Here is a 13,233-nt window from a genome sequence, read left to right on the forward strand (position 1 = left end):
TTAAAAACCGTGACGTTTTCCCTCAATCTACCTGGCTCTGTCTGGACTAAATGTCACCTCCGCCGGCCCCGGGCTGCTACTCCCTGCACCTTCCCCTCCCTTTCGCTTACTCTCACTGACTGACAGCTATCTATCGTTGTCAATCATCAGCACCTCCTCCCACCAGCCCAGCCCCTCAGGGTGATTCAGCCCCGTGCTTGGTGCAACACTATCAGATGGCATGACAAATTACTTCTCCTTGGCCTCATTACATAAACGCACACACAGATACACACACACACAAAACAAATGTAGAAAAGAAGGTGCTCAAACAGAATGGAAACATCCAAACATGCAAACCACCTCAAACTGGATTCATTTCCAAATGTCTGTAATGATGTCCGTCTCTGAGGCTGGAATCTTTCAAATATTCACTTTCTGCCTTTTTTTCCTAACTACACACCCTGATATTGATTATCCTTATCTGTCATAATTCAGACTGAGCTCGCTCCAATCATCCTGCAGACAGACTGTGTGTGTTTGTGGGTGTGTGCTGAAGGAGGGGGGGTGTCCATCAAGCAGCCATGAAAAGCAGAGATAGTCGTTGTTTCTATACATTTCCATGTCTGTCTGTCCAATAAACTCTATAGGTTCCAACAAGTCTTTATGGTCTGGACTGTGTTAGAAGTGTGTCTGTGTGTAAGTGTGGGTCTATTCATTATGATTTTTGAGAGTTCACTTATTTTGATTTCATATTGAAATAGAATTGTTTTCATACTTTCTCAAAAATATATATGAAGCGTCTTATCATTCCTCTCTGGTGTGCATGTGTGTGTGTGTGGGGGGGGGTCAAGAAATTATTAGACCACCATGACCTGTTTACTGATAAAATACGTCTGCTGATTGAAGCATATTGATTTGAAAAATTATCCATTTGATTGTTATTTTTGTATTCTAGATTGATTTTTGCTACATAAATGTTAGAGCTGTGAGAAAATGTAATGCTGTTGGGTTGTTTTCACCTAAAAAGCACAAAGATCAGGTGGCTTTTCAAATGGTTTTACACAGAGAATGTGACACAGAGAATGTGAAGCAGACCCTGGATTATCATTCCACTCCGTTCCCTGCACTGAAAGGCCTGCTTGGCCTCGTGCACATCAGCAGCAGATGTGGATCTGCAGACAAGCTGGTGGCAGCACGTTTACTACAGCTGCAGCTATTCAGCAGCTATCACCTTCAGCGGCATATTCTCATATTACTTATATCTGACCAATTTCTTCAGGGCTACTTGAGCACCTGGAGGAAGGTGAGGGCAGTTAGCAGATATGGGATTGGGTCTATGCCTTTCCCTCCACTCTGGTTATTGTCAACAAGGCAGCATTCATGCCTAACAGGGCCACCAGAGGTTATCGCTGAGCCCGAGTGTGTATGAGCAGAGAAAATCAAGCTGCAGGAAACCTGACGCGTATCGTTCTGTGTAACCCTCGGGCCAAAGAGAGGGCGTCTGTGTGCACGGCCTGCATGAAGGGACCAGACTGCAGCGTGCACGGAGAGGGAGGAAGATGTGCACGGAGGAAAAATGTAAAGAAGTGACACGATAACACCACTGAGTTGTATTTTCAATCCAGGCAGAGGGAAAAACGCAAGCAGGCTAATTCCTTCTCAAATTGACAGTTTTTTTACATTGTTAATGCATTAAATCCGTGGTTCCTGACCCCTGGGCAGCAGACCGGTACGGTCCGTGTGCCACTTGGTACCGGGCCGCAGACAGAAGAAAATGCAAACACTAACTTAGATTATTTCCATTTTGTTTATTTTCTCAAACTGACGGCAGTTTTATTTTGGAAAACTACCGGATTCTGTTCACCACATCCATCAGTCTTGATGTGTCCAGGACTAAACAGCTGGCTAAGTTAGTAGCCTAAAACTAAAAAGCTGATGAAAAACCAAAAAACTTAAAACATATTTGGAAAGTTTCTTCGGGGAGAAAAGAGCCGGTGAAGAAACCGAAGAAGAACCTCGACTTCAAAGCCGTTATTTACAGGCAAAACCAGGAGTTTTGTCTGTACGGATTTCTTGAGACAGTTATTCTCATGTACCCGAAGCTGCTCACTCTGCCTGATAACGCGGCGACTGACTTTTGAATGTTTCATATACGCAGATAATGAAGTTGCAGACAGGGTGGATTCATGTTTGGTAATATATTTTAAAAAATACCAGTTTTATGAGGGTTGTGTTTGTTTATTTTTGCTTTATTTATTCATCATAAAAGTCGGATGCAGCTGACGTTAGTGTCCAGTTGTTAGCCTCCACTGGAAAATCTTCATCACCGAGTTTAAGTTTAAACCAGCTGCAAAAATTTTACAGAGAATGATGATTCAATCAAATCAAATTGCTGATTTGTGGAAACTTGTAAAAAGGACATTTATGAATATTTCCTACAGCTAAATTAGGCATCCATCAGTTAAGAAACGTTAGCACAGAAAATGTTCCGATGTTAAAACAAATAACGGTACTCAATAATTCAGGATTTATATAATAACAAAATATGAAAAGAATTGTGTTACCCTGAAAGAGGATCTAAGACTGGATCGACTTTTCCGTGTTATAATAGCATTCTATACAAAACAACACTAAAAAACTATAATGCTGCTTTTATTAAATTATTTACAAATCAGAAACTACTTCTACAAATCAACAACTTTGTTTTGTTGAATCTTTATTATATGTAAAAAAAAAAAGATCTACTAATGTTTTCATTAGTTTTACATTTTATTTAAACAAAATTTCTTGAAGTAGCATTTTAATTAGAAAAATGTGTTTGTTTGTTTTATAGAAACTGAAAGCTTAAAAATATGAGGTGCAAACTTTGGCCCATTCGGACCGGTCCATGAAAATATTGTCTGACATGAAACCAGACTGCAGCTTGAAAAAGGCTGAGGACCACTGCATTAAAGAGTCATTGCAAAAACAAATATCAGAATAAGTGGAATATAATTCTTACAGATTGCATTAATGAAACAAATTGAATAAAATCTTTTTGCTAGCTTTTGACACAGCCCCTGTATCTTCTACACACTCTCTTCTCCTGCATTGTTGGTCAGAAAAACTTTACTTTTTAACATTTATTTTGTGTTTTTATTCTGTGTAGATTTTGTTTTTACTACTTCTGATTGTAAATTTTTAAGTTCAATTATATTTTAGGCCATTCATGTTCCACTACTAAAATCTCTTTCCTATTATATCTGAGGGAAATTGAATTTATACCCAATGACATTTAGAAACATCAAGTAAAATGATGCCAAAAAAAAACTGTAAGGAGAGAACATGAAGAAAAGAAGAATTAAAATTGCATTGTGAATGAAAAGAACATATCTATAATATTAACATTAGCACCAAAAAACGATTCCTGTTTCTTTGTAAATCTTTTAACTTACGAGTTAAACTGTAGCTCAAAGTGTTTTTTTCCCCCCAGATCAATGATGGATATATTGCTCATTTTCAACCATTTCTGTTGACATTCATGTTGAAATGTGTCTGAGTGGAACAGCAGAGTTCAGATCACAGCTTTGTATTCAGTCCAAACATGCGTATCTTCTTTTTGGAAAATCTGAGTTGTCAGTCTGTGAGGATGTATGTTTCAAAGCCTTATTTATTTCTTGTGAAAAGTGTAAAAATAACTTTGAATACCCCAAAAAGTTGCTTAATGCTTTTCTAAATGGTCCTTAAAGTCTTAATTCGAAATGTAATGACTTTTGTAATTGAACGCCTGATTGAACGCAGAAAACCTGATAGATGGAAGAGCTGCGGTCTGATCCCTGACACCTCAGTTGTGAACTCATGCCTTAAGCGCACACTAACACGTACACTGTCATCCTACATTTGTGTGTGTCCTTTTACCTTTTACCCCCCCCCCCCCCCCCCACAGTAAAAACACACAAACATCCAGGGATTACAGGCAGGTCTCTAAAATAAGGCCAAATGGAGACGTGGACGGGGGGTGGGGAGGTAAGTGGTGAGAAGGGCCCAGCGGGGGCTGCCTCTTACCTTTTTGTTGTTTTCTTTAATATCCTGAGGGCCGAGCGACTTGTAGTCTCTAAAAGAGGCGGAGGAGAGGGCGGAGGGGGGGTCAGACACAGAGAGAAACAGTGGAGGGGAAAATGTGTTTAAATATGCGTCACATGTAATGGTATTAGAACTGTAACATGCAATTTCAGAGCAGTGCAATCAACAGAACTAATAGGGTGGAAAATATGTAAAAATCACAGAGGAGTGCGAAGGCAGGCGGCATAAACACACACAGGTTCAGAGATCACAACAGCTCTGTTTGTCTGCCTGTTTTTGCACATTTGACGTTTAAGAAATCACACTTAAAACAACATGAAACCATGAACAACAAGATTAGTGTGGGCGGCAAACATGGAACTCCACATTTGACTGACGGTGTGAGTGCATAAATGTAAACTGATCACTCACATTAATCCCACAGACCAGCTGAAGTGATGGCGGTGACATGCTGACAGGTTCACTGTGCTAACATAGTCCTGCTTTTTATTGACTGAAGTAGTAGGAGAATGACACTCAATGTGGGATAGAAAGGGCAGATTTGGTTTTAAGGTGATTCACAGGAAGACAGAGTGATCCCATGAAAGAAGACACAGGTTGTCAGTAAATCCCTGCTGTTGAAACACACCCAGTCAAATGGCCAACACACAAATTAAGCATAACTTTGGCCAACCAAAAACACAAAAACAAAAGACAGTTGTCTTAGTTCTTAATATCTACCCACAAAAAAAGTTTAAAAAAAAGGATAGAGCCAAGGCTTTGAACTGCTCTCATGATGGAGGACATATATAAAGAAAATCAAGTTTAAAACTGTGCATATGAAATAAAGTAATTTGAAAAAGCTTGTAGTTGTTACGTACAAACTACAATCGGTAGGTCACAAGTTCAACGTTCCGCTCCATTCCAATATATTTACTTAATAGATTCACGTACGTTTTCGTTTTCCTCGTCTGAGCTGATATCTGGCTCAAAACTGTACGACTTCAATATTGGTCGCCATTTTTGTTGCACTGTAAATGTTAAGTTAGGGTTGTGAGGGGCTGTAAGGTAGCGGGAGAGAGTGTAAACAAAGGGATGATGGGAAATAAGCTGGCTTACTCCGCACCAACAGTCATGCCCACAACCCAGAGGTGAATTTCTGATGAACTCCTGACGCTCTGCAGAAACTACGTTCTAGGAAACGACACAGGTTGCCTGATTTTGCCTAAAAAAAGGCATAATCATAATTGAAAGACCACTGAGAAGCTTTAACAATAAATCTATAGATGATCAGAGAGAGACTTTCAGTGTGAATGCATAAACAAAAAGAAGGAATGACGTAAAATGTCAGATTGAAATGTATGCATTTGATTTCTACATTATTCTGCAAATAAAAATTACACTTTTGCATTTATAGCATTTAAGTGTTTATTTTGTTTTGAAAAACAGATTTTTTTTTAAAGTTAGACATAACATTGCTTAGGGTATTATCTGCCTTTTTAAAAGTGTTGCAGATAACAATCACTGGGTTGTTTGTGGGATGCTGCTCAGCTAAAAAAACAGCAATTTAAAAGATATTATGCATTATGCAGGAAATGACAGAAAAGAACCACTTCTTTTGGGAGTAGAATCATTTTCTAGCAGTGTTGCCTTGGGTCTCTGCTCCAGCATTCAACAATATCAGTGTTTTCAAAGAACATCAAACCTTTACAGTGAGAGTAAAAAAAGCTACTTTTTCTTAGCTTAAAAGATCCACTCCAATGAAAATAATTTTTTGGTGTTGTTGACATGTTCTTTCAGCATTTTTCTGATGATGGAGGACATATATTAATTGAATTCAAAATTGCATGTGTTTCTTTATTTAAACCTTTGTGAATCGGGAGAAGACAAAAGATGTTTGAAACAAAGCTTATTTGTTATGTAGAAAATGCACTCCATTAGGGGGTGGGGGGAATGCTCTGCCCCAAAAATGATGATGTGCTCCCTGATGGGAAATAAGCTGGCTTACTCTGCACCAACAGTCCTGCCCACAACTCTGAGGTGAATTCCTAATGAACTACTGCCACTCTGCAGAAACTATGTCCTGGAAAACACAGGTTTTTTTGTCTTCGGCTGAAACATGTATGAATATAATTGAAAGACTGCTGGGAACACTTTGAAAATGGCTGAAAAAAATGACTGGAGTGGGACTTTAAGAGTTTTGGACAAGAAGGTAGAGCTGAGCATCAACATGAAGAGAAAATATGCAGAAAGCAGAGGTGGACCAGAACATTGTGGATGATGACACAATTACCAGAGAAACGGGGTCTAAACTGGTCCACACCCAGTAAAACAATGTTTTTTCTTTAAACCCACCCAACACAGTTATCTAAAAGGATCCTGGTGGACCAGTCAACTCGTAATGGTGCTTATTTGAAAGTCCTAATCCCTTTCCCACCCAGACAGGCTTAAATTTAGGACTTTCTAATTTAAGTGTTATTATTATTTGTCCTATTTTATTTTAAATTGTATTCATTCAATGTATTTTTCTGATAATTTAATACACATATATAAAATTGAAATTACATGTAGTTTCAAGATTAGACAAAACTACGATAACAACTTTAGCGAACTCAATACTGGTGCTGAACTATAACATTTTCATAACTGCTGAACGTAAAAGAACTTCTTAATTTAACCAAAAAAATTCCAAATTTAAAGTTTATCTGGAAGCCTGGAAGAGCCAAACGTTGCAGTTTGGGCATAATTGGGATATCTTTGTGATTTTTTTTCTCCATCTCATCTATTTTTGATACAGCAAATTTGCGCGTCTGTTTGATGTGCCTGTGGTCAATAACTAGAGTGTGAAGTGGAGACAAAGTGACACATGCTGGTGGCTATGTGATGCTCACATCAGGTCAGGTCTGAAATGGTGCAGGAGGGCGCAGAAGGCCAGCCCATTCCTCCAGGAGGTGGTGAAGTTGGTGATCTTTACCCCACGGTAGTTCTTGGTGACCTCGCGACACCAGGCCAACAGGGACTGGCTGGCGTTGGGTTTCCCTCCAAGAACCGGGCTTGGGACGGGGCTGAGCTGTAGGTGAGGAGGACAGACAGACAGACTCTTGATTTTCTGACTCACATTAGAGTGTCCACTGCAAGCAATATTCAAACATAAACATTGTAAAATTAATTTTACCTATAAACTGAAGTTGATCCAGTTAGCATGTCACAGTAACACACAATGAGCGTGCACGCATGTTCACACAGCATAATGTGTTGTGGTCCCAGATTGTTGTCATTCTAGGGGAATACTGCCTGAAATTTACACTGACCAAAATGACAGAAATCATTTCTTCTATATAAAGAAGTTTCAATTTGACACATAGGATGAAAACCCCTAATTACTTTTTTAAAGAGCACGGTCATTTGCTTCCTTTTCACTTCAATTTCTTTTAAAATCTCCAGTAACAAGTAGAGGAATGTTTCTTTTTTGAGTAAACTTAATAGCACAAAGCTGGATTCAAACCTTCAACTGCAGCTTAACCAGTTAACCCTGGTTAAGGTGGCTCAAAAGCTCAACAACCTCTGCTCAAGGATGGCCAACCAGCCCCCTCTGTTGGCAGCTGCCTGCTGCTGCACGCAGGGAAAATAATGACAAGTCACGGGAGGAGGAGATGAAGACCCATTTGTTGGTGGAAATTGGAGAGGAAGAATTACCGAATGAGGGAGCTTGAGCTTGATTAATCCTTCTGAAGAACATATGACAGCTTAAAGAACGTTTGGATGGGGCCGCAGGAGGCAAAGAGACCATGTTTGACATGAAAATTAAAAACTTTTGAAGGATGTGGTTTAATGGCATCAATCCAAACAGAACAATGAGAACAAAGACATTATATTCACCTCTAAATGAACAATTAAAGGTGAATATTGGACATCGGACGATTCCAGAAGCATTTAACAACATTTGCAGTTGTGATATAATGGGGGGGTGGGCAGAAAGAGCCTGAAGCCGGCTGAGAGGCCACGGGGGCAGACACCGGTGACAGTCTGGGGGACATCTCCAACATCAGCTCCTGACCTTTGGACCGCAAAATGTGTGCACTTGTGTGAGTCCGTGCTCCCCCGCGGCAGCGTCGACACAGCGATGTGGGGCCGGAGGGGCAGACACTTGACATTTTCGGCTCATCTTTAAAAGAGGGCCTTAACCTTTCCTTGCGGTTTCTTCAGACACGTTTTAGGACGCTTCACATTAGGTTCGTGCCTCTCAGAGACATGGAGGGAAAGAGGCGAGGAAGGCAAAGGAAGACTCGGAAAGTCAATACGCAAAAACAAAAGGTCCCAGATGTCGGAAAGGTGTCTTTAAGTGTTATTTCTTTAGAACTGGAAAAACACAAAATCTGACATTTTACTTCATTTTGAACAAACTGCTAAACTTACAGAAACACATAAAGTGTGTTTGCCATCACTTGTGTGGAAGAATGAGTTTGGATGAGTCTTGCTGCAGGCCTCCATTCTCTCTTTTTTTTCCTGCTCTTTCAAGTGACGGTTGGAAGTAGCTGTCTAATTTGAGCGCTCTAATTACCCAGGATTAAAGACCAGGTGCTATTAAAGCAATTAGACGCACAGCACACTCCTTCACTGCAGAGCCAGACGGAAACACACACACACACCTGAACAATGACGCCTACATGTAAATACAAGTCTTTGAGGCACACAAAAACAGAAAATGCAGCACGATTTGCACTTTAACAGGGTTTTAAAAAAAACAAGAGAAAAAACATTATGCATCATCTGCCTCCCAGTCTGTGTTATTACATGGCTTCCTGATAAACAGAAACAAATACATGCAGTCAGTCAGGCCTGCACATAAATGAAATATTAAACAAAAACATATCACCTTTAACAGAAGCAGCTTTCCTGGAGAAACAAACACAGCAGTGAAAATTTCCATGGGGCGCATAAATGCACCCTGACTTATCAAAGTGTCTCGCTTAAAGGCAGGTGTGCTTGTGTGTGTGTGTGTCTTTTATCAGCTGTGTGAATGTCACCGTGAGTGTGTGTGGGACACAGCCATGTAGCTAGCTCAGCTCCAGGGTGGGATTAGCAGGGAGCACAGCCTCGGCCCACAAACAGTCCATATTAAAAAATGAAAAGGCAACCTTCATTACTCTCAGTGGCACATAACCTCCCCTCTTCCTCCTCCTCCTCCTCGCCTGCTATTATACACAAGCCTAAAAGGCTGGGCTGAAAATACAAGCCACCGACAAGAGATCCCATTATTCCTGATGCCTCCGTGTCAACAACATACATCTAACAGGGTAAAGAAAAGCAAAAAACGGAAAAAGAGGGAGTGGATGTGAGAGCGGAGGGGGCGTGGGGGGGTTAAGCTCACTATAGCACCTGAATGAGAAGATAGGAGGAAACCTGGTAATGGAAGCATGCAGGTTTTCTGGTGTCTGAAATGGGAATTTGAGAGGATGAAAGGTGAGTTAAGATCCAGAATTACAGCTGAAGGATGAGAAGAAATTACATTGAAAATGAAAAAGTGTATCAGGGTGACGCTCAAAACTGTTCCCGAACATTTTCTGTAAATCTGAGAAATAGCTGCTGTAGGTTTGAATAAAACAAAAGCAGCAGTAGTGATACTTTACTGATACTTGGCAGAAACGGGTGAGAATGCAGACAAATGCCCCCTTCTTCATCTGGTTTGGTTAGCTTTCCCAGGAGGATCTAAGACTGAAGCAGATCCAACTGCCAGAAAAGTCACGCAGTTTCAAAAGCTGCTCATTTGGGGGCGTTATAATAAGAGCAGAAAAAGCAGCCAGGAAGAAGAAAAAAGGACCTTGTCCTGCTAGTCCTCTGACTAATACTTGAAAAAGTGCTGGCAGCTCCTCACTAGACCACATTTACCCAGCATATATTTTAAAACTTTATAATGATTCCTGCTTTTTCGGATTCCTGTTGTGGCTGTTTTTTCTACTCTAGATACAAATAGTTGACGTCATTTACTCCCTTTGGTTCTTTTCATCTCTCTGGTCCATGAAAGGTCTGTTTGCATTCACACCAAAGAAAATCACATCAGAGTTCATCTGCAAGTAAAAACAGACCTTCAATTTCAAGAAGACAAGAGTTCCCTAGTTTGGTCCAAACCAAAAGTCGGGTAAGCTTTAAAACCTTCCAAACCAAAGGGAATATCAGAGGAAACCAGAACTCTAAGGGTGTATTCAGACTGGAAAAATCCTTTGAATCGGATCGAATCTGCTTATTTGTTCCGGTCCCGAACCTTGTGTTTGGGCTTTCTTCAGACTGGCATCAAGCGACCATTCTGTTTCTGACCAAAGCTTGAAAACAAAACCACGTAACTAAAGATCTCTGCAGTCATTGGCCAGAAACTACGAGGGTGGGTCAAAACAACAAGAGAAGGTAAGAAGTGCTGCGCTTCATGATTCTAATCGGGATAGTTAACGTATTAAAACTTTATATGTGGGTTATCGGTTTTGAAATCCGGGAACAACACTTTTTACTTTGGTACGGCGGAGGCATACTTGCAAGGAGACGTGCTGTGTGTGCTTTAACTCAGAGGATGCTAGCACGTGCAGTAATGAGGAGACGTCCAGGGATGCAGGTAGGCTAAGTGTTTATGACGTATAGATTGTCTGGAAAACAGTGTCAGAAGCAAAGCATATCATGCTTAAAGTTGTTTTAATGAGCCTGCATTCATCCGACCACATTTCAACGAGTTACTGTGTCTCATCGTTTTAAGGAAACTACAAGGAAGCTTTTAAGGTGAGGTCACAGCAGTGTCACATGCGTGCTGCGTAACAAGACACAGAAGAGCATGTAAGAAGCTTTTTCAGCTGTGTTAAAATAAACGTTCTGAAAAAGAAGGAGTTGGACTCTTTTTTTCTGTCTGATAATCGCTGATTTATATTTGTATTTTATTTGTCTGCTTCATTCCTACTCTGTTTATGTCAGCTACGGCCCAGTTGTCACGCTCCGAGGACGGATTGGATTCTGACTGTGGATTCTCAGAGCAAACCGAAGCTCAGTATGGTTGGAAACGAACCGAGGCAACCTCCAAAGATTGGTCAGAGAACGGTTCCTGGTCCTAAACAAGGATCCGCTTGGGTCTTTTCAGACTGTAAAAAATACAAAACAAAGAATCAGCTTTTTGGATGTGTTCAGTAAAACTGTGTCAGTAAATTTTCGACTTCAGGTAAAACAAAACTTTGGTCCCATCTGTGTATTACAGCCTGACTGCTAATGTCCATCTCTCCATCACTGCCACAGACGAGAGAAAATACTGCAGAAGTGACGTTTACATTAATGTAACTTCACATTACAAGACGTGAGAAGCTTCAGAGGCTGCTGAGCAAATCCTCATCAGGATTCCTGCTTGGTTCACATGAAGATTGAAAAGTAAACATTCATTAAAGCCCAAAAGGTTGAAGACATTCTGACCGCTGTCAAGTTCCAGAGAAGGGACAAGTTGCGCGCTGTGAGTGGCAGCTCCGTCTCTGGCTCTGGGGCGAGGCGCTTGGATGGAAACTTAACTGGGCTCGACCCCATGACATGAACCCACAACTCTGTACAGAGAGAAGGGCTTCGATGTGTCTCCAATCGCACTTTGGAGGCTTCAAAGTGGTGTCAGTGTCAGATTTGAGAAGGTGCTGAATCTCCTACTCTTTAAAACTTGTAATCCGCTCAAGAGAGCCTGGAGCAAAAAAAAGGAGGGAAAGAAATCCCATGCACGCATACAAACAGACTGAGAGAAGAGCACTTTATACGACAGCAGCTGGAAGAGGTGCAGCGTGCACACACACTGATCCTCAATGTAAACCGGAAATTTTTCACATTAAGGAGGATGCAGCTAAACAGATACGCCTCATTCCTCCCCTCGTTCTGCTGGAGAAGTCGTCCGATTGGTTATTCTCCAAATACCCAGATGTTCAGTTATTTAATTGTGCATGCAGTCAAAACAAGTAATTGGTTTAATCCAAGCCTCATGTCCCACATTAGGAAAATACGGAGCGGAGAGGAGGACCATCTCCTCGCGTCATCAAACCCGTGAAATTATGTTTCTGATTTCACGACGGCGGACACGATGGGGCGGCGTCCAATCAAAAGTTCAATTATGTAAATGGAAATGTGAAGTGCATGAAACAAAAAGAAAATGAGAGCGTGGTGGGGGAGCAAATGGACAGAACTCGAGAAGGGAGTAAATGTAGTGTGAAAAATAACACACATTAACATACAAAGGTGAGATAGCACTGAGGGGCGCCTGAAGAGGCTGAGTGAAAATGTGGGGAAGCTCCTGTTCCGTAAAGTGGAACTTTACCTTGTGTGGGAACAGCAGAGACATCAGATCCTAACACCACAAATGTTTTAGCTGGACCGCTCTTATTTTGAAGTCAAAATCAGCTTTACGTCCTATTTGAGCCTAAAGAAGTCACGTCAGCACAAACACCAAAGTCATGAATACATTATGATGTCCTGGCAGTGGAGCACTAGACCAGCTATTTACCCTCCCTATGATCCTCAGGGGATCCTGGAGGTTTGTACATCCACTTCACATGTTTGTGGACTTGGAGAAGGCTTCAGATTGTGTCCCACAGGACATTGTATGGGGGTGCAAAACCAACAAATAGGGCCATTCGGGTTTTATACAAACAAAGCAGGACCTTGGTTCAAATAACCAGCAGAATTTCACATTTTTTATAACATGGTCTAAGTAAATACTCAATTCTGATTGGCTGCAGGGTGTCCATTAAAAAAGGATAATGGATACCATAAAAAGAAGTTCCTCTAACTAGCCCAGGGGTCGGCAACCGGTAGGTCCGGAGCCGCATGCGGCTCTTTCTTCCTTGTGCTGCGGCTCGCTGTGTTTTTGTAAAATAACTATCATGTTCTAAGATTGTCATGGTGCCTTTAACACCGTCAGGTAGGGCGAACAGGCAGGAGGAAGAGAGCAGCGTGAACGTGCGGAGGGGGCGTGTCTGCAGCTGTGAACGCCGACCAGAGTCTGTTGTGGGATGGAAAGTTTTTTGGAAAGACAGACAGTGGTGAGGGGACACATGAATGCCAAAAAAAAGCATTTTTCCCCCTAGACTAAAACCACCCATTTCAGCGTAAAATGAATTAAATTTGCATTGGGGCGCCCCTACTGTCCTGTCACCTTGATGCTACAATGTTGCGCTGTCTGCGTAGAACACGCTAGAGGGGGGGTTGCAC

At 41.3% G+C, this 13,233-nt stretch overlaps 1 protein-coding gene across 10 annotated transcripts in view; it reads right to left on the reverse strand.

Moving 5' to 3' along the window:
• ehbp1 (EH domain binding protein 1) overlaps positions 1–13,233 on the reverse strand; it is a 147,268-nt gene that overhangs the window by 70,681 nt on the left and 63,354 nt on the right. For all 10 annotated transcript variants that reach the window (XM_078931791.1, XM_078931786.1, XM_078931790.1 and 7 more), the window contains 2 exons: positions 6,915–7,093; positions 4,027–4,075 (listed from right to left, as the gene is read on the reverse strand). In XM_078931791.1, coding sequence (XP_078787917.1) covers positions 4,027–4,075; positions 6,915–7,093 — 228 coding nt within the window. The remainder of the gene's footprint in view (positions 1–4,026; positions 4,076–6,914; positions 7,094–13,233) is intronic.

This window comes from Oryzias latipes, chromosome 15 (assembly GCF_053564925.1).
Source record: "Oryzias latipes strain Hd-rR chromosome 15, Olatipes_Hd-rR_3.1".
NCBI classification, from domain to species: domain Eukaryota; kingdom Metazoa; phylum Chordata; class Actinopteri; order Beloniformes; family Adrianichthyidae; genus Oryzias; species Oryzias latipes.